This window comes from Egretta garzetta, unplaced genomic scaffold (assembly GCF_000687185.1).
Source record: "Egretta garzetta isolate BGI_Z169 unplaced genomic scaffold, ASM68718v1 scaffold650, whole genome shotgun sequence".
In the NCBI taxonomy this organism is placed as follows: Eukaryota; Metazoa; Chordata; class Aves; order Pelecaniformes; family Ardeidae; genus Egretta; species Egretta garzetta.
Window position 1 is genome coordinate 1053667 of NW_009258374.1, and position 21917 is coordinate 1075583.

Consider the following 21917-nt stretch of genomic DNA (forward strand, 5'->3'; position numbering starts at 1 on the left):
GAACACACTGTGTCCTTCACCTCCTCCAGCCTACTCCACAAACTGCAGGCTCCATGCTCCGCTTGGTTCAGTGTCCCTGCCTGACTCACAGAGCAGGGCATGGTGTGGATGAGAGGAAATACGTTAGGACTTGTTCTGTTTTAGTGCATGAAGGCTGCAAAAATAACCATGTTTTTCTGTAATAAGAGGTTGATTAGCTCTTCTGTTGATCAGCGGGTGCTCTTTAACAAAAGCATTTCTGGATCAGCTGTAGCCTTAATTGAGGCAAATCATGTCATTTGTTTGAACTGCTCTACTTGCACAGTTCTGTGTTTAGCTTGCAGAAGAAGCTGGAAGATATCATCCATCCTTCAAGACTGTGCTGTGTACATGGCTCCAACATATGCTGCCACCTGGGTATCTTCTAGGACCGAGGACTTTTGTGCTGAGATGTTGTTGAGGTGGGTCTGTCTGGCAGAGACTGCAGCTTTGCCCTTGCAGTCAGGGGCCAAGCAGCATTTATCAGCCCATACCTCTCCGAGGCTTTTGTGGATGTGCAGACAGCTGGCTGGTGGTGGTTGATCTCTTCAGGAGGGCTCTCATCCATGACAGGCCTGAGGAAAAGAGAGAAACACTGTGGTGAAATTGCACTCTGGGTCTGAATATCTGCATTCCCCCTACCGGCTCTGCCGTCTCCCACTCTCAAAACTGAATCAAAAAGCTGCCAGACCTGGGAACAGCACAAGGAACACCAGCTTCCCACACAGGGCATGCGCTCGCTGCCTATGCTCCTCTGTAATGACTACATTAACTTCAAAATCAAGGTGTCATGTCACAACTCCTCAGTTTTGTTTCTGCAAAGTATCACAATGCTAATCTTACAGTAAGCAGTTTCAGAAATAACCATGTTTTGGTGCATGTGACACTTATCTAATGCCTACTTTATTTTCCAAAGCTCTTTCTAATATGGATTAATGCAAGTTTCAAGGGGAAAAAAAAAAAAAAGTGGGATGTCAGGAACTTGTCTTGGGGTTTACCCGGGGAGAGTGTTGAACAAGCACCACTACAAGAGCTCTGCAACAGACATAGGCATCCACCTTACATGGGGAACATGGGAATGGAGCAGTAAGAACACAGGAAAATTCAAGAAAATACAAAATTTCCAACACTCAAACTATAAGGAACATGAGAAAATGTTTCATTTGGTGTTAGACATTGAAAGTAAATGTCAGCACAAATAAAAGGAGTTCTTTTTACAGAACAGGCAGGAGACTCCAGAGACAACACAAGTCTGCTTTTTCCTGCCCTGAAGTCCCATCTCTTTTCCCCAGAAATGCTGCAGGCAGTGCTGCCGGCAGCACGCATACCTGATGCTTGTTGATCCAACAGCTGCTGGTCCTGAAATAGGCCTTTGTCGGCTGATGGTCCCAGCAGGCTGGGGCTGCCCTCGGGATCTGGAGGCAGCTGGCACACTGTGCTGGCTCCGGAGAGCAAGTTCCTTGCCCAGAGGCTGGGCTGAAGTTTCTTGATGGGCCCTTGACTGGCATCGCTGTGTCCACTGCCTGTCCTCCTCTTGGCTGGGTATTTTTAGACGTCTGTGGTTCCTTGTTTTCCAGGGTCTTGCTGCAACACCCATTACAGATGCAGGTGAAGGGCTTTTTGGAGGGGATGGAATTAAACAACAGTTCAGGCTGGAGAACACTGCACCTTCCTGAGCCTGTGATGAACCTGAAACAGGGGGGGAAGCGCAGCGATATATCAGTTCATCTTACTCCTAAATGCCTGACCCAGTGAGCAAAAGGTTTCAGAGAATGCTGTGTGATGGAGCTGGGTGGGCAGATGTGTCCCGGGGCACACAGCGATGCTGGCCTTGTTGAATTGCTTCCTCTGTAGTCGGGGGTTTGGGTTACTCAGCAGCCTCCCTGCCAGTACTGCTGGTGATATGCCAAGCACGGGAACTGCTCACAAGCTGTGCACAGCTCAAGAGGGACAGACCAGCTCACCCATCCTCCTGTTCTCAGGCAGGATCTTACCTACATAATTCCTGGCCAGTGTTTGCACCGCCTTGTTTTAAATACCTGAGGACCCCATCCAGTGATCTGAAATTCAAGGCCCAGGGAGAATCACAGATGAGCAGATCCACTTTTTTTTTTTTAAATCGGAGGCAAAGGTGCAAGAATAAGGTCTTGAGATTAGCCTTGAAATTACAGAAAGTGCATGACTGCTAGGGAAATATTCCACTACATGCAGGGCTGCTAGGGAAAATATTGCACTACATGCAGGGCTACTATCTGGCTGTTCATATTTTAGCCCATGTAATCCTCAGGTGCAACATACAGAGAAGAATCATCTTGTTACTGACTTATGAATATAATGTGCATGCATATATGCTTAAAACCGTTCTCTACATAGCAGGGATCCAATTGCTCTCGTTTATTAAAAGAACCAACTGTAATCACCTGATGTGCAAGGTCCAGGGCACGAACACAATCTAAAGAATGTGCTACCAAAACCCAGGCCCAGAAAGTTCAGCTTTATAGCTCCTAATTGATGGGGATGTATTTTACTGCTTAGGTAACCACATAAAGCTGATATAAAATTTTCACTGAACAGTTTCCATCATACTATATGCTTTAAAAATGTCTAAATCTCATAGGATTTTTTATTTGTTTTTAAGTAAAGACACTCTGAAAGACTGGTATGTCTGACTCAAGAGCCTGAAATAACACTTGATGACTTCCAAAGAGTGCAGACTATAGGGATCTGATGCTGCAAACACTTTCACATAAGAGCAGTTTTGCTCAGATGACTTGTTCTTTCCTGGTCAGAAGGATTATTTCCAGCAACAAGTTCTTCTGTGAGAAAATCACATTGGGTAGGACACACTTCTGAAGTTAAGTGTCGAGGCATTTAAATCCCTCTCCAAATCTTGACACAGTCTCAAGTCACAGAGGTCAAGCGTATTTTTAACTGCCTTGCTGAATAAAGTCTATCAGTTGCTAAAGTTTTATCAGGTATTTGCTCTACCAAACACATACGTCTGTTAGTGACAGTGGGCAAAGGCTACTGTGTTTGTGATTATTTGAATCTTGGTTGTTATGGCCAGCTGCTTATGATTTGGGATCTGCGTCACCCACCCCCCCCAAGCAATACAAGATTTCAAACCCCTCCATCAATCTTGTAACCAAGTCCTAGCAGATCTGGTTACAAGGCGGGCAGATCTATGCCCAACCATTCACTTTTATAGACCTATAAGGCATGACACCGCTACACTCTGAGATGTTTCGGGCATTGTCTACTCAATCTAAAAGATGATGAGATCATAATAAATCACATTCAATCTAAAGAAATCATACTAAATCTAAAAAAGATCAGATTAAATCTAAAGAAACCATGAGATCATAATCTAAGACTTCTGTGTTCACTGGGTAATAGGCCATTCCTTTAGATTTTTCCAAAGAGCTTCTGTTCTTGTTAAGGAGATATTATGTTACTGTTAATGCACAGAGCCTTTGAAGAGTTTAATGAAAGTTCTATTTTTTTCGAAAATATATTACATTTTTCCAAATTTTAATAGATCCATTTTGCCCCTGAAAGAAATGTAAAATGAAAACTCACATGCTAATATTGACTGAGGCAAAAAAAAGTTATTCTTAGCAATAGAAATAGATTAAAGTTGTACTTCTGTAAGATCCTCTACCTGATATGCATGTGGAATAACCATTATTAATTATTCTGATATTCTTAAATACAATATACAACAAGTAATGAAGAGTGGGGATTCTGCTTTCATTCATGTAAATGCAATTCCAGAGAGGTCTTTGGCTTTGCTCTTGAGTAGAAGAGCACATTTCATTTTTAAACTCTTTACACTGAATGCATCCCTTTGGTTGCATATCTTTCCAGAATTCCCAGTTGCCCAGTTAAACCTTAATCATTAGCTTAGTCATTATTTCCATCACTGTCAACTTGGGTAAAATATAGCTCAGTTGAAGCAACAGTATTTTAGACTCAGCTGGCACTGCCACAAATTAATGACACAAGGTAAAAGACAGAGGCACATCCTTCCTCTAGACTTGATGCTAAACTGGTGTAATATCAGCTTTGTTCCTCTTAATTCTACAGATCCATGCTGAAATATATCAACTGATGGTCAACACAGGTGGCCACCGTGTCCTGCTTAAAAACTGGAATGGATTACTTAGGGTCTGGCTCTGCAATGATATTTCCAAATCACTGCTCTAGAGCACAGAAGCCAGATCTCATAAAACACTGCAGTTACTAATAGACCTGTCTACAAATGGTTGGTAATACGTGTCACTACCCGATGCTAACCCTTCCCCAGAGGTTTAGATCCAGTACCTGAGGAAGACTGGGAGAGACAGGAGTGGCAAGAAGAATCAAGAGAAATCCTTTCAATGAGGTCCTCATCACAGGTCTCCCTTAACTCATCTTCATAGCTGTCAGTCAGGCTGCAGGCTTCACCCTCTTCCTCATCACTAAGAGTTACCTTCAGTGCATGGGAGGCTTTTTCTTGCTGATTTGTTTGCAGGCACCTGGACAACATCAAGCATCACACCTTTAGCTAGCCTTTGAGCTGTGAATACGCAGCCAAACGAGTGCAGCTTGGCATGGCCACATAGGCAAACACCCAGACAGTAGAATTATTCACCCACGGTGATTTCCCACTTTCTTGGAGATATGGAAAATCATTCTAAACGGATCAGACACCTAAGCTGTCTGTGTCTGACTATCTGAAAGTGTCCTAAAGTTAATCAAATTAAATGGGGCAGATTTAGAATACTACACAGTGAAGTAAGCTTGGAGAAATAATGCCATTTTTACTTCCAAAACAACTGTTACCTGTCTATGAAATGGGGGGGATCTCAGCATGGCAGCATTTTCCTTTCAGCTTTTCATTTGCTTAAACCAATGTGATGCTTGCAGAAAACCTCATATACTTTCACTTCTTTCACTGTCTAAAGGTAGACACTGTCAGGGCCAAGAATGTCTTACCAGTTATGAAAAGTCATTTCCTTGCTCCTGCTAAGCAAGAGAGCCTACCCTGCCTATGCTGCTCTTCAGCCTGCTCTAGAGACAGGTCAGAGCTTCCCCCAGGTTTCTTCTCCCTTGCCCACCCCACAGATGCTCCAGCAAGGAGGACTGATGGAAGGATTGCCACTGCAGGGACAGGAAGGCAGGAGGCCAAGACTATCCCCTGAAACCACCACCAGGTGGCCAAAGAGTTTATTTTATTATTACAGCAGAAAATGCCTGTTTTACTGCACAAGATTTCTCCCATGGCCTCACCGCTCGTGCTGCTCTCTCTGTACTCTCAGTTTAGAGAAAACATCTTCCTGGTGCAGGTCTCCTCCTCTGCCAGAGCCGTAGAAGTTTTCCATCCTCATACTGCAGAGTTTCAAAGGGATCACTGCAGGTGGCTGCAAAAATGACAGAAGTTATCTTGATACTCTCAGGAGCGCTCCCCAGCTCTGTTTCTAGACCTTGGATTTTAGAAGGCATCTAAGTCCACTGTTACTCCTGAGTTTCCCTCACCATTTTCTTGCTCTTCAGTTTTAAGCCCCACATGCCCATTGTGTGCTCTGTTACAGCGTGAGGAACGCAGGGTGACAGTAACAAAAATGTTGATTTATATCTCGCTGGTGCATAAGCCTGTAGCATCTATGACAATAAGCATATTAAGACCAGCACCACAGAAACTGCATCATTCAGCATACGACCACAGTCCCCTTCCACATCCTAGTTTATAACATACAGTAATTCACTCAAACATTCAAATTTGTTTCAGAACGCTTTCAGTGCTCAGGCAGTGGCAGCAGAGAGACAAGGGAGGGATGCATTTTTTCCAGTGGTTCTTTAACATCTGTTGTCAGCATTAAGCGAGGCTGCCGACAGCGCAGCGTCGCAGGTGTCCTGTGCATGCTGTTTCCCTGATTTAGTACAGCCTGTTCAGACATACGCACGTGCATTCGTGCCATGGTGAACCTCAGGGCCCACAAAACCTAACCACGATGAGCCAGACTGCACCCCCTTACACACATGGGTTACACACAGGGGTCTCATGAAGTTACTGCTGAAATGAGCAGGCTGACTCGCAGGGCTGGGGTACCACCCCACTGCCCAGAGGAACAAACTTTGGCCTTGTGTTTGTTTAGTTAATAGGAACTATTACTATCTCAGCATTAGTGATCTGACTGTTTATGCCACCATCAAAAGAAACACTGCTGGAAAAAATCTTTTGCTTAATAGCTGTTGTAGAAATACCATCAAATTTTGCAATCCTGCTTTGTGCTGTGCTTGGCCAGGACAACAGGAAATGCGCCACCAGCAGCCAACACTGTTTTTCGTGTGCTCCTTTACACCTGGTGGTTAATTGCTGCTAGCACACGGGCACCCTTGTAACATCAGGGCAAGAGACTCTCCATCCTCCTCAAGGCCAATTGCCTGTTGGGGGGCTTTTGGGCCTACAGAAGACAGCGAGCTGCCACAAGCCACAGTGGGAGTTCAGTTTATCCCAGGATTTATGGGGGTCACCAGGCAGGAATATGAAGTATAGAAGAAAAACATACACCCAGCTTTTGCCTCCTTGCGCGAAGGGCCTTGGTGGGGTTCCCGCATATAACTTGACTGAGTCCTAAGAAAAAAAGAAAAAAGAAACCATTTTACTCCAGCATTTAACAAATGGTGCTGTCTTTGAAATCAGTCATCGTCATTTCCCATAGACAGGAGGATGTGATATTTCATGGTGTAGGTTCACAGTGTCAGCTGGGACAGCCCGACACTGCTGCTAAGAGGCAGTTTCTCTGTTTCTACCAGAACCTGTCTCCTGCTCCTGCCCTGCCTCCTCCACTGTGCTGGTGCAAACATTTGTGTGGCCACATGGCGAGTCAGATCAGGAAACAGATCCAGACTAGAACTGGGGGGGTTTTTTGTTTGTTTTGCTGGGTAATTTTTCAGCTGGATCTTGATCAGAATGAGATTCCCCATGTGGCTATGCAGATGCTCTTGCCAAACCAAGAGACGAGGTAGCAAAGGGGCAGGAAGAAGTAGTGAACACTGGGTGAAAAACTGTCTCTATCAGTAGTGCTGGCTACCTAAAAGTGCATGTGAAATTATGGTCTCATTCCCTGGCAAACAGTACTTGGTTTCCATGCACTTTTCCGAATGCGCACTCAGCTGTTGACACTGCATCACTTCATCTAGTTCATCATCCTGAGTCCTACCTACAGGAAGGAACTGAGGTGGGACGGGCATCTGAGAGAAGCAGCCCACAATGCTGGGAAGACAAACACCATCTTCCTATCTAACCTGCACTCTACGGGCCAGTGGAGTCTTTCCAGAAGCCAGGGAAGGGTATCTTGGGAAATGCCAAATATCGTACCAGACGTAAACTCCCTTTCCATCCAGCTGTCCCCAGGAGGTGCTAACTTGGCAGTACTTCCAGGTGGCCAAGGCATGAAGGGCAGTGGTACGCCTGTAGATGAGGTATTGTGAAGTCAAGGAACTGACTCCTCTTGCTGAGGGAGCCACCCCTGGAAACTCAAAAGAAAGTGCTCATTGATGGCAGCGACGCAGTATGAGACTGCAGCACACATACTTTGAGCACACGATGCAATGGGGAGGGAATGCGCACCACCACGCCTTTCTAGAGGACTACCTTGCACCACATAGCTATGACTGAACAAGATGTGCCCAGATGTGACTTAAGTGAGCCCCAGCTAGGCTGATGTGTAATTTAAAGGACTGAGCGGGACAGTTTTTGAGGAGGTGTGAAAGGCAACTTCTGCAGGGGAGCACCATTACAGTATGGGGCTGTCAAGAGGCATGGGGGAGAGGGGCTGAGGAGGGGTGTCTAAGACCGACTGGGCAATCAGATATTTCTTTGTCTCAAACAACTTGTGTGGGCAGAGGGGGAACAGAGAGGGGTGGGGTGAGCCCTGTGGAGGCAGGGCGGTGGGCTGCCCCCTCGGCTTCTTCTGGTGGGCAACAACAGAGCATGTGCTGGTCAAAAGGTATTCACGAAAGGAATTCATGATCGCCAAAGACCCTCGCCACCGCACCGACACCCCCGACCCAATTTGAGAACTCTCTAGAACACTTGACTGTGCAGAAGCGAGATGGTTGCCACCCCAGGGGTTGTCTTGGATTAATGAGTCTATATAAGGATGAACACACACGGTTTGCTTTGTCAACGTATCACCTTTGGATCCAGACTCCACCCCAAGATGACAATGCAGGATCCAAGGGTGGTGATACCTCTCTTTTTTTTCTATCCTTCTCTCCTTTCTTTTTCTTTTCTTGCTCCTCTCTTTCTCCACTTCTCTACCATATATTCATGCATATAAGTTTGGACAACTTGTGACAGGTTGTGCTGAAAATAGTTCCTTTGCCAAATTGCCTTTGTTCACTTGTTAAGTTTGCCAGTTCATTAAGTTTGCCAGTTAGATTGTTCCTCTGAGTCATTGTCATGACTGTACTGGCCATGTGGCTCTGTGGAGCAGAGATCAGCTTTTCGTCAGTACACAAGCCCTCAGGGGATCAAAAAGATTCACCCATCTTGCAACCCACCGCATGGGATGGGACAAGGAGGAAGCCCAGATGACTTGCACCTTCTGCTGCAGGGTGAAATAAAGGAAAGCCCACACAAAAGCAGGTGAGTCCCATGGACAAAAGCATACGCTGAACCTGATGGAGCAGTGGCATGGGTGGGTGGTATTCAAAGCACCCAGGCTTTCATCAGCAATAATAACATTCAGAAGGAGGTGGAGGTGTGGGAAAGAACAGGATTAAAAACCATACATTACCATGTGTCAAATCACTGGAGTCATCTTCTGGGAACAGCTCATTAGAAACAGTGGGATCCGAAAAAGGACAGCCACCGTACAAAAGGCGGGTGTTGCTAGATCTCCCTGCATTAGCTGACCACTGCGTAGTTCCAGGTCTGGAAGTTGTTGGGGGTCTTGGGCTGCATCCAGACTGCCTTGCTACTGCCCCAAGATATGGATCTAAGAGAGAGGTTTTGCTAGTGTAAGTGCAGTCGTGAAAGGCTTCAAACCATACAATCACCGTACGTTGCCAAGTGGCTGCTGTTCCACACTTGGAGCTGCAGGGGACAGAAAAATTTGTCATTGCAGCTACAAGAAACATGCTGGAGCGGGCCAAGCCTGGAGGCAGTGGGCTTCCTGGTGCTGCATGCAGTTCCCTGTAGCTGTCCTCTGCAGACAGCAGAATCTGGAGACCTCCAACTAAACCAAGTACCTTCCCACCCCCCATCCTGCTCCTGGGCACCAGGGACAGGCTGCTGGCTGAGGATGGGGTCAGGAACCACTCTGTGCTTGCCACCTGCCTCCAACGGCCCCATGGGTGACAGCCTGGATGTGTCCAGGGCTCTGCTGCTTCCCCTGTCAGCATGCCTAGGGTAAGAGTAAGCCACCTCTCATTTGCTGCCCACCTGCCTGCAGGGGAACCGTTGCAGGCTTGCCACAGGCACAGTCCAAGCCCTCAGGCTTAGAATATATTGCTTAAATGCCCAGGAACAACACAGATGGTGACGGCCACCTTACCAGAGCAATCAGGGAAAACCACGTACCAGGAATTATGGAAATCTGGGAATGGTAGTGACAGATTTTTCCAGTACTGCCTCAGAGACAGATACTTCTCTACCATGGAATGAAAGGTGGAACCTGAGTTTTCGCAATGCTACAGGGCAGGGTGGATTATACAAAAACTAGCGAAGGCAGACAGAGCCTTGTCTTCTTACCTGCCCAACCACCGGCTGCCTGGGAGCACAGCACAGCTCTAAGAGCAGCGTGTGCAGCCAACAACCCACAGGAGAGCAGATTTCATTTCAGTGCCTAGATGAATAGCGTGCTTTGGAAAGTGTTGAGCATCTACCAGCTCCACAGTGGAGCAATCAGCTCTGCCATAATATGGCTGTTTACTTAAGAGCGGAGTGTTAGGGACCTTCAAAATACCTTGGCGATAGTTGTTAGTACAAACCCATGAAATACACAGCGTGGGCAAAGTACCTGAGTCAACATTGCTATAGGAAAGAAAAAAATATGGGGATGGCTGAACCTGACCACATAAGCTCATTGGTTTAGAGCTGAAGGCAAGAATATAAGTCTGGTTACACCAGTAAACAATACGAATTCACAATTTTCTGCTCCGTCCCTACTGTTTCTGTCAGCCCACTTTGTTAACTAGTTTTCTGAACCATAGCTGATGCTGCCAAAGCAGGATCACTGGAGGATCAGATTCTAATAGATTTTTTTCCCCTACCATAACTACTATTACAACTAATGATTTGGACCCACAGGGATTAAATAAATGACAAACATCTGTACTTATTCCAAAACAAACTAAATTTTTAATGGAGTATAGTTGGCAGGCAAACCACAACTGGGGGCGCTGGGAAGCATGGCATTGCCCATCACTAATGGGGAGCAACGGGAGCAGTTATAGGAAATGCTTTGTAATATTTAATGATACATGGTAAAGTGCATGTAGCATGATACGTAAAAGCATGGACATCTGAACGATAACCAAGGCTACAGGCAAAAGGACAACAGATTTATTTTCAAACCATTTACTCTCTACTAATGAACGTAATGGACTTAATCACAGAGGCAAGGAAAATGGAACAGATCTCTTACGAGACCATGCAATCTCAGTTGCTAGGATGTTGTTACCACTGAGGGATGGTGACCAAATTGCCTTTCCTATTATGAAATGGGAGTAGGAAATCCTACTATATCCACGCTACATGGGACTGACTGCTACCACAGAAAGGGCTGCAAACAGCTGTTGTTGAAACATTCCTTTCTAAGCTTTGCTTCTTCCCATCACTACGCTAAATACAGACTCCCAACTACTGCTGGATTTGCTTGATGCTCTAGAAATTGTCTGCATTTTTCTGGTCTTGATGACCAGCTTAGGACAGCTTTCATTTAAATTTGCACTGCGCTAATTTCCAGCTTCCTCACTTCCCAAATGAAGAAGACAACATCCTTCGTCCCTTTGCTATAATTAAACACTGGCTTTGAAGAGGCCAGCTTGCTCTTCATCTTTCTTCTTCACACATTGTAACCTGAAAAATGAACCCCGATAGGAAACCTGACATACCTAAACATGAAATGTCTCCAGCTAAACCATGTTCCTTGATGGATTCCTTGATGATCAGCCAATCCTTATACATCATCTTGGAAGGAAGGAGAGCAGTCTGGCTTGCTGGTATTTCGTCCAAATACTCCAAGTGGGGAATGAGTTTTTTTATTTCAGCTCTGTAATTATAATCTGGTTCCTGGAGAAATTGAGAAGGCAGTCACTTGAACAGTTTATTTAACACACTGTGGACTTCCACCAGCAGCACAGCAGTGTTCAGTTTGTATGACTGCTATACAGCTTGAAACGCCTTCTACAAGGCAAACCTATTCACCTCATTCAACAGAAATAAATTCAGTCAGGAATTTCATTTCACTGTGCTTTCCCCTCACATAATTTCTACTTGAATTGATCATGAACATGTCCTCAGCAGTGCAAACATGTCCCCCACCCAAAGGCTCCTTTGCTGTTTACCCACTAATGACTTTGGCATTTGTCTTTGTTATATTATATATAATGTACAAAAGCATAGAAGTCCACTGGTGCCCATGGAAATCCTGGGCTTTTGCGATTCTCTGGTTGCTGCATCAATACTGAGGTGATAAGAAGACTTGAAAACATGTTATGAATGTGCTACACCTGCTGATGGAAAAGGAAAGGGTATTTCCATGGATCGTGTTTTTAGGCACAACCATAAACCAGCCGCAGTGAATGAACTGCACTGATTTTCTGAGGCAGTCTTCAGGGGTTTGGTGTGTGATTTTATACACTGGTAGAAAGTGATGGCTTACTTCAAAGTACGTTTTCTTCTGCAAGAAGGTTGCATGCCAACAGCAGGTACACAGAAGGCTAAAATGGATTGCACTTGGGATTCTTTCTGTGTGCTGGAAAAACAATGCGATTGCTCCCAATGCACATGGGCTCAGTGTGACAGCCATGGGGGAAAGCAGAGGTGCAGCCCCCTTCTGCTCACTTGGGTGGAGCTGACACATTATAAAATGATTCATGAGCATGTGCCAATTCCTCGGGACTTCTGAGCAGCAAGGCCAAGCCAGAAGAGTTACAACTGGGCTCAGAGCACACTGTGAATTGGGCTGGTTTTGTGGATTCCAGCGGTAGAAAGACACCGTCACATGGCACCTTTGTCTTTGGGAAAACTTAGCGATACCTCAGGGCTGATGGGGTTGTGCTGCTTTGGAATGGGAATATTTTTGGTTAAAATAGTCTCAGATTACAAAAGGCAGCAAACGGTGATGGTGATCTACTCTACGCAAGAGTGCACCGCTAGTGGCAGAATATTAGTGGACAGCCACCTACAAATCAATCGCTTCATCCAGATAGATGTTATGCTTCTCAAAACACTGCATGTACGATTAGAAAACCCCATAAAAGCCAAGTCCTCATTCAACATGGAGCTGTCACAAACAGAAACCTGTCTGTGGGACCTGGCTGGCTGTATGCTCTCTCCCTCTGCACGATGCAGCAGCGAGGCGGCATCGGGGAACTCACCAAATAAAGCGTGTGTTTGTTGCTGTGAAGAGGCAGACACTGAATTTCTCTAACTAAGCCTTTAATCTTAATTTAGAAAATGAGTCAACCAATTGCCGTGCTACCCCATACCACACGTACTCTGAACAGTGCCTGGGCTACAGCCAATTTCCAGCCATGTCCTGTTGGAGAGAAGCATCATGTTACGCTCATGTTACATTACTGCAACGGAGGCTGCAGAATTTATCATCAGGTTGTTGCTCTTGGTTTAGATAACAGGGGAAGATGAGCTCATCTGAAAATCAAATTACAGAGAGCAAACAGGCTGTCTGAAGAAAAGAGCAGTAAATTTAGCTGGACCATTCTGTAGATTAAAAGTAAATAAATAGGAGAGCTTTTACAGAGCTGTAGCAATGGCCAGACTACAAGACGGAGCTTGAGGAATTAGAGCTGGCCATCTAGGGCACACCAAAGTAAGCCCATATCTATTCTTTCCTATATTTCAGGTGACTTTTCTGTACCCTGAAGAAATGCAAATGACATCAGTTGAAACCAAGAAAGCAACAAAGCCCATGGAGAAGCTCCCGGCAGCTGAGGGCATGGCCGGCTCTGTAACCACCCCAGGGCTGAGCAGCTTCCCAACATGGAGGCTGGGTGGGAGACTGCAGTGAACTTAGGGTCTGCCTCTGTTACAGCTCAGAGTAAAAAATACCGTCGTGCAGACTCCCTCACCAAATCCTGGCCAGCATTTGAACGCAACTACTTGCACAGGAGTGGAGACAGCCATTCAGCGTGGAGAAGAGCAGTAGGGCACACCACCACGTATCAATCTTTGAACTCCCGCTAGGTGACGACATGTAGCAGCGTCCCAAGGACTGATTTCCTCAGCTAAACAAAGGCAATCTGACATTTCTCCATTACAAGTGCATTTAAGGACTGAAGATGCCAAGTAAAAACTACGTCCTCCAAAAATATCACTTTCGTTGATCAGGAAAGACAAGAGAGTAGAAGCAGACTTTCTATGCTGTTAGGATATTCTGCATCATTTTCATGGTAGGAGGCTAAGATAAGGAAGTGTCAGAAGTTGTATTTGTCTCCGCAGGAGTAAAAGAGTAAGTAGGCGTGCTTTGTCCATCAGAAGCAGGCAGTGCTTCCTTACTGTAGGAATATGTTTTTTCATCTCACGATTGCATCTTCCATAAGGGAGAAATGTTGATGGAGAAATTTTGGTTATAAATAGTTACAAGTGTGGCCTCTGAAGTATACTGCTACCAGTTCAAAACAGAAAGGCAAGTGTATAATATTTTCGTTTGGATTCCAGAGAGAAAAGTTATGATAGCTAAAGCACTGCCTTCTGTGTCTCCTCGTACTGAGGGATATGATCAAGCCAACAATTACATCTGAAAAATTAATGTATCTAAAAAGTACAAAGATTCAAAATATGCGCATATATACTACAAGATTGAGTTTTAGTGATAGCACTTCAGTTATCAAGTCTGAATCCAGGACAAACATCAAACCCAACCTTTTATGGAAATTAAGTGATCATGGGCATGATCCCTTTGAAACGCACAGCGAAGCTATGGAACACGGCACAGCGGAGTCACAGCCCCAGCTCCCACTCTGCTTTCTAACCCCTGCATGATCAGCTCTTTACAGGGCCACTGGGGATTGCGGCATCCGTAGTGAGTGCTGTGTTCCACATACCTATGTGTGTGTGCAGAGGTCTGTGACCTTCCAAAAGACCTGGATGACAATATATCGTGCACTGGCTATAAACTGTCATCTAACGATATATGCATTAGACGTTATGTGACCAAAATGAGGAACAGTCTTATTTGACCTCTGATTTTCCTCCAGTTACCTTTTCGCTACATGCCAAGATGTTTGTTTTTATATCCCAACAATGCTTTTTTTTTTTTTTTTTGAAGGAGGGTGAAATGAAAGTGAGTAATACAGCTCTGAGACCATTCACGTAGAATTAGATCTCCCTGACTTTTCTTGTTGAGTGCCCTGAAACCCAAAGCAGATAATGTATTACTGTGTTTCCATCTTTGTCACACAGAGGATCTCATGCCCTCAACAAAATACCTCCGCAGAAATGATTCTATCATTTCAGTACATAAGAGGTGAATCACTGCATTTTGTATCTCAAGCTTTTGCTGAAGGTCTTTTGGTCATTTCATTTTAACCTTCCAGGGGAAAGGACAACAAGCAGGTCCTACAGTAGAGCTTTTCCTAGTTATCTCAAGCATCGTTTTTCTGAGGATTCAGCCTTTGAGTGTGGTGGTCCTGGAGCACTTGCTGTTGGACCAGAGAGCCTCCAAAAGAAATGTAAAAGCCCAAAGACAGATATCTAGTTGAGACATTACAATTGGCACATCTTCTAAGAAAAATATTGGCTACTCTCCAACCTGCTGCAAGATCCCTATAGGCTAGAAGGATCCATACAGCTGGGGTCCACGCTCTCCTTGGTCTTCCTTTAAGATGTCTGTTTGCACTGCAAGCTGGGAGAAGATAGAACAGCTGTATGGATCAGAACAGCTGGTTTCTAGTTTAATCCCGTTCTCACAGGTAAGAAGGAACACATTGCTAGGAAATAGGCCTGAATCTTTACTAGCACTCCTTGTATTTCATTTGTGCTCATCTTGGAGACAGTACCTATGAGAGGACAAAATCAACAGAAATGGAAGACGGGAAATGCATCCCATGACATCACTCAGAATGATACAATAGGAAGATGCAGGAATGTTTCTCATTTCCAACTCAAACTAAAAAAGCACTGCCAAAAATTAACACAATATGTGCAAACCAAATCCTCACCTCTGTAGACTCTGCGTTTGGCTTCAGACAAATAAGGTTGCCCTCCACTGTCAGGCAGCTCAGCTTGCAACAAAGTCCCAGGTACTGCATCTGGTTGATGTCCTCAATATTGTTCCCTTCCAGGTCCAAAACCTCAAGGTGATCCAACCAGGTCAGCTGGCTCAGGTCAGAGATATTGTTATAGGCTATGTAGAGTTCCTCAGCAGAAGTAAACAGAATAAAAATGTATACCACAGGCTTGCACAAGTAACACTCAAGCTTTGCAAAATGTTTTCTAATATTTGAAATATTACATAGCACAGCATGAAATTAGCATGGAAGTGAATATTTTTCAAGTGTGGCTGTTGCTGCCTTAAACAATTAAGGCTAATATGGCAACAGATGCTATGCTGCATTAGGCATCTTCAGGATCAGACCTGAATGTTAGACCTCATTTAAAAAAATATACTGTAGCATCTTTTAAACTAACACATGCAATTCAAGGCATCGAACCAAAGTCCTTTAGAAAAAACAAAGGGTGAGAAGGAAACAAAAACTACAAGTAAAAAGAGAAAAGCATCAACAGAAGATAGTTTTAAGGTCGTCATTTGGCAGGACACATCTATACTTACTTTCAGAGAGCTGCAGGAAGAGATCCCATCTAAATCTGAGAGCCCACAGCAAGCCATCCACAGGACATGGAGATGGGACAATGTGGTTCCAAGATCCCTTATAAAAGAAACAATCCAAGCTCTGCTTAAATGGATGAAGGAACTCAAGACTTGCTTTCTTTTTCCTCAGACTAGGCCACTGATACTTCCTTCAAATCTCACATTGTTTCCAAGAAACGTAATAAAAAACGTTCACCTTGAAAGCTGGAGAATAAAATGATACCCCTCTCTAGCTCTCCCTCTCACAGACATCTTTGTTCTTGTATGACAACATGTCACCCCGGTTCAGTTTGATTAAGATTCTTCCAAGAGCTACATCATGTTAATTCTGCCATAAATCACAGGCAATTGCTAGGAATTAAGTGAGGTTTGCTTATGCTGGCATCATTTGCTCTACACACATAACCCAAATTAACATATCTGAGCTCATTGCACAGTCATCTCACTTTGTCCTTTTTATACCTTTCTTCTGATTTTGCAGTTGAAAGGAATAGCACACTTGCCAAATAGCATTTTTTGAATCAGCAGAAACTTACAATCCTTTCCATCCTATTATCCTACCCTTTAGGTCTAGCAAAATATAAATATGGGATAACTTGTATGAATTCCAAACTTTCTGGTCCTAACCGAGAAAAGCACACACTGACATGCTTAACTCCATGCATGTGTAATGCCCCACTGACATTGCAACAGTGCCTGATACGAAGATAATGCAAAACACAAAAATGGTGGCAAATCAAACTGGGGGCTTAACTCTCTTCCATCTTTGGTAACATTTACACAAACATAAACAAAACACAAGACTCTATCAAATCCCAAACCAACCAAAAGTGCAGAATTCTCTACTGTAGCTGTGATAGCAGACTATCTGAGTAATAAAGAACTAAACAGCAGGGAACTAAATACAAAGACAGTTTATCAGAGGAGGTAGAGATTAGCATGTTCACAGAACCACAGCAATGGTTAAGGTTGGAAGGGACCCCTGGAGGTCATTTTGTCCAGCCCCCACGCTCAAGAAGGGCCAGTTGCCCAGGACCACATCCAAACAGCTAAAAAGAGTTCTTAAATAGAGATTCTTGGACTTCAAAATTGTGGATTAGCTATCTTTTATAATATCAATTTTTATAATATACTTCATAATAAATAATATATACTTTAATGCACTGTCTAGGGAACATTGCAGAAGATAAAAGAATACGGTCATGGGGTCCCTTCTGATCTTGGAATAAAGGTAACAGTTCTCTTACTCATGTCTTCTCTTTCTAGACCATGGGGAAAAAGAGCAGCTTTGCATTGCCCTCTGAGAACCTCTCGCAGCTTTGATGCAGCTTTGCAGGAAAACCCCCTGCAGCCGAATTGCCTGCTTCAGGGATACTGCACAGCCAGCCAGGCGAAGAGGTCAGGAAGGAGTGCTTTTACAAGTGGGGATAGGCGTATTCTTGTCTGTGTTTTTTGTTGTTTCTCCACCATCTGAACACTTAGAAAGGGTCACATCAGGAGAAAGGAGACCGCATAAGGCTGAATCAAGGACGGATGCATGGAAAAAATATCCCCAGATGCCTCTCTCCTGCAATTTGCCAAATACAGGATTGAATAGGACTTCCTAGGGCGAAATTTGGCATTTTCACCCCTGTGCCTTTTGAGGCATGGTTTGTCCACGGGTGGCATTCAGACCTATCTCACTTCTTCCATCCTCTGCCACTGCAGGGGCTCTGGCATCGGGTGCCTCTGATCTCTCTTCCCTGGATGCTGCAGGTTTAGTAAGCTCACAACAGACACGCCATACAACGTATTTATGTAACATTTTATAGCCTTCAAATTACAAACAGTGCAGCTGATCTAATGGCCAGAACGCAAATAATAAGAAAAATCTCAGTCGCATGACACATCTCCTTCCATCTAAGGCTACTCCTTCTTACAGGAGAAACCCCCCCAACTGACAAAAACCACAACTCCTTCACCAAATTTTGTGCATCTAGGCAGCTTGCCCATACTGACACGGGACGTCGTTGCCTAGTACAGAGACACAAGGATAAAGAAAGCCACGCACACACAGAAACTCCCTTCATGTTTATACAGCATGGTTCCTTCTGCGAACTTGCTGCAAACTTACTTTACCTCATCCCTTAGCTATCAGGGCAAGAAGGAACACTTGCCATTTTGTCACTGTACCTGTGCCCAGATAAGCCCCTAAAAAGATGGAAGTTTGTCACATTTCTTTCCAAGTATTATTTCAGATTTGCCTGACCTGCAAGACCGTAATGTCCCTGTATGTCATCACGTCTCCAGCCTTGCAGAAGTTCTTCCAGGGACTATTTACATTGTGCATATTTTATAAATAAAACAAACACCAATTCCAAGGCTTCCTTAAGGAACAGATGCCTCCCAAAGTAATATTTACAGAAATTTATTATTAGATTTGCAAGCAGCGTGCCTATAATAAGAAAGAAGTTAAATTAAATTAAAAAACCAGAACCTACCATCAACCAAGGCCAACACATCCATAAACACAAGTACGGCATTAGGAGTAATGTGAAGGAATCACATTGCTCATTTCATGACCCACTTTGAGCAATGAGGAGTTCTTAAAATTTCAGGCTAATTTGGGTGCAGAATTTTCTTTTCTGTAAACCAGTGAACAGGAAAGCAGTCATTCTCATTTTTGTATCGTTGAAACAAGATAGATGCTCTGTTTATTAGGCTAGCAAAACTGAAAACAATCCTAACCTGATTACTTTACATATGGTATGGTAAGGTATGATTAATGAATTTTATTTTTATTTTTTCTTTGTCTTGTACTTCCTAACTGAAGGTCTTTTGCCACAGAAGGAGCTTTCGGTAGTATGTTTGTTCCTAACATTTCTGTGTCAATATAAAGGATGCCAAAACAAAGCAATGTCCTCTCTTATGAGGCCAGGCTGGGAGAGTTGGGGTTGTTCAGCCTGGAGAAGAGAAGGCTGCGGGGAGACCTGACTGCGGCCGTTCAGTGCTTAAAGGGGGCCCATAGGAAAGGTGGGGACAATCTTTTTAGTAGGTTCACACTGAGGGTGGTGAAACACTGGCAGGGGTTGCCCAGAGAGGGGGTGGAGACCCCATCCCTGGAAGCATTCAAGGCCAGGTTGGACGGGGCTGTGAGCAACCTGGTCTGGTTCAAGGTGTCCCTGCTCCCTGCAGGGGGGTTGGGCTGGGTGACCTTTAGGCGTCCCTTCCAACCCAAAACATTCTATGATTCTATGATTAATTCCCAAGTTTTTACACAAGGCCCTGAGAAGAAACAGCTATCCCCTCTACTGCTAGAACCTGGATCACTACATGCCTTTTGAAGAAGCAGTCCCCTGGTCCTACTCAGAGGTCAAAGAGTCCCAGAGTTAAACTGTATTTCCCTCTGTGCGTTACAGTTGTCAGTCCCAGCCCTGGCTATGGCTAAACCCAGCTTGCAGGAGCAGGGTCAGTCCCGGCTCACACCGCCTGCTGGGTCATGCACAGCATGTAGCCATTACCACTCATTAGCCAACGGGTCTCCAGGCATTCTCCTGCTGCAGACACCATCAGAAGGCGACACTAATTTAAATGTCTTCTAAAACCTACTTACCTTACTCTCCACAATTTACGCTGCCAAGTGCATAGTCTCAAATCCATTCCAGTTTCATTCACGGGTTGCAGCTCTGACTCTCCTACAGCTAAGTTTGGTGCAAGTCAGGAGTAGCATGTTTAAGGTTAATACTAATCAAAGTTGATTAGTATTAGCATTCCAGACAAAGGAATTAGACTGTATATCCCCCATCTTGGGTACTTGCAGAAGGCAGAACTGCTATGTGTTTGCAAGGCAACCCAGTGTTGAGAACAGGGTCTCATTATTAAAAAATGCTTACACAGACACTTCAGAAAAGAAAAAAAAACATGGAAGCTAATGGGAAGTGGTTTCTTATGAGGCTAAAGCTGGCTGTCCCAAGCTCACCTTTAACCCATGAAACAAGACACTAAGAAAGCGCGAACTTTGTTGCGCTGAGTGTTTGGTATCACCCGGCCCACTTCTGCTCTCTATTTCAGGAAAGGGAGCTAGCAAGCCAAGGTACCTTCAACCCCCTGCCCCCCCCAGAAGAGCACTCCAGCTCTTAGGGAGAGCAAGTGACTGCTGTCCCTCCTTCCCTGCTACCATAGACAGGCAGCAATGAGAAGTAAAAGGACTTTTTCCTCCACCCGGCCCCGGCTGCAGAACTTCGCTGCAACTTAAAGCCAGGAACAAAGTTCCCCTTGCTGACGCTGGGGCTGTGCTAGCTGCCGGAGGAGCCTAAAATTCTGGGTCATGCAGTCACATTTTGGCCCTGCAGATCTTTACTCCTGGGTCCGTAATGAGCCATCTCAAGTCAGAGATGTTATCACAGCAAAGTACATCTGTAAATATTTTATTTGGTAAAAAACTAATCTTTTGGAAGCTGCATGAATCACGCTGCAGCATCACAGAAAACTCCCTCACTAATTACTACACAGATAATCTCCCCCGAGAGCACGGCTGCTGTAAGGTGAAACAGCGACGTAACTCTAAGCAAGCTGCTCCCAACAACCGCATGCACCTGCATTTCTGAAAATACTTCTGAAATATTCTGGCTGGTGAGAAGAGAACTTAAAAGCTTGCAAGAGATGGGAGTGCCTCCAGCTCTGCTGCAGCTGGCACATCCACCTTGGGGGGGGTCAGAGCACAGCGAGGGGGTGCGTGGGCACGCATGACCTCTGTGTGCGTGCAAGTGTGCACACGGGTATGTTTTCATCTATGTTAAGTGCAGAGGGTCAGATCAGCCCAAACAAGGGAGATGCATCTCGTGACTTTTTAAACAATGGAATTAACGGGAATCTGCGCTCTGATAATAATTTACCAGGGTAAATTATTTTAATATAATGATAAAGCCTTAATAACAATTTACCAGGGTAGTAGAAGAGAAAATCCAGTATAATTATACATGTAGTGTAACAAAACACCCCCCCAAAAGATAATCATTGACTGAGACTAAAATTAGCGAGACATGTCAGAGACCAGAACCCTCCTGTATTAGGCATGGTATAAAAGTATAGCGAATGACAGCATCTATTGCAAAAGTAGGGTAGAGAATACGACTGAGAAGTTTGACAGCTGAAATAGGAAGAAGATGAGACGTTGTACAAAGCTGGTGGCAGTTGGTCATAAGACGCAGCACAGGAGCGCCCTAGCGATGTGCAAGCAACCAAGAGAATATAGGAGGAACCAGAAGACACTGCAGAGGAAACGTAGCTCCCATTAATATACACAATGGATAATTCAATCCCAGTGGACAAGTGTCCCATCCTGAGTGACATGGAGGCTGGGAACTTTACAGAAAGAGCAAGGAATTAATAGGCAAAGCAATTATATATCCTGCTCACTTCTGCTACGGTTCATGCAGGTCAGGTTTGAAGCAGAGAGACAGAGCACGGGGTGGGAATGTGTACATCCTATCTTCGGTTATGATAAACAAAGGATTACAGCCTCTGAGGTTGCCAAACCAGTGTCCTCCAGAGTAATTACTCCATGCACACCCCTACACACTTGCCTGCAGAATACACACTGAATAGCAAATCACAGGTTTAGTACCCAAAAGTGCCAAGAAGCCAACATATAGACTCCCTCGTTTCACCTTTTACCCACAAACTTGCATTTATAATGGATTTTTAAAAAATAATATTAATAAACAGAAGGGTTTGAAACCTGGGTTCCAGCTATCTCCAGATACTGCTTCAGGGATGGGAACTCATCAAACAGCTCTGTATTTCTGTGAGGGTCTTGGCAACACCCTCCCCACTTGTGCATGACCATTTAGGATTTTTTCCCATGAAATTTGA

The 21917-nt window shown here is 44.6% G+C and overlaps 1 protein-coding gene across 1 annotated transcript in view; it reads right to left on the reverse strand.

Moving 5' to 3' along the window:
* Window positions 1–403: 403 nt before the first annotated feature.
* LRRC56 (leucine rich repeat containing 56) overlaps window positions 404–21917 on the reverse strand; it is a gene marked incomplete at its 5' end in the record, with an annotated part of 35718 nt that continues 14204 nt past the window's right edge. Inside the window, 9 exons of the mRNA XM_035895362.1 lie at window positions 404–593; window positions 1347–1707; window positions 4342–4535; window positions 5290–5420; window positions 6570–6634; window positions 8805–8987; window positions 11116–11302; window positions 15415–15612; window positions 16026–16122. Of these exons, the coding sequence (XP_035751255.1) occupies window positions 404–593; window positions 1347–1707; window positions 4342–4535; window positions 5290–5420; window positions 6570–6634; window positions 8805–8987; window positions 11116–11302; window positions 15415–15612; window positions 16026–16122 (1606 nt within the window). The remainder of the gene's footprint in view (window positions 594–1346; window positions 1708–4341; window positions 4536–5289; window positions 5421–6569; window positions 6635–8804; window positions 8988–11115; window positions 11303–15414; window positions 15613–16025; window positions 16123–21917) is intronic.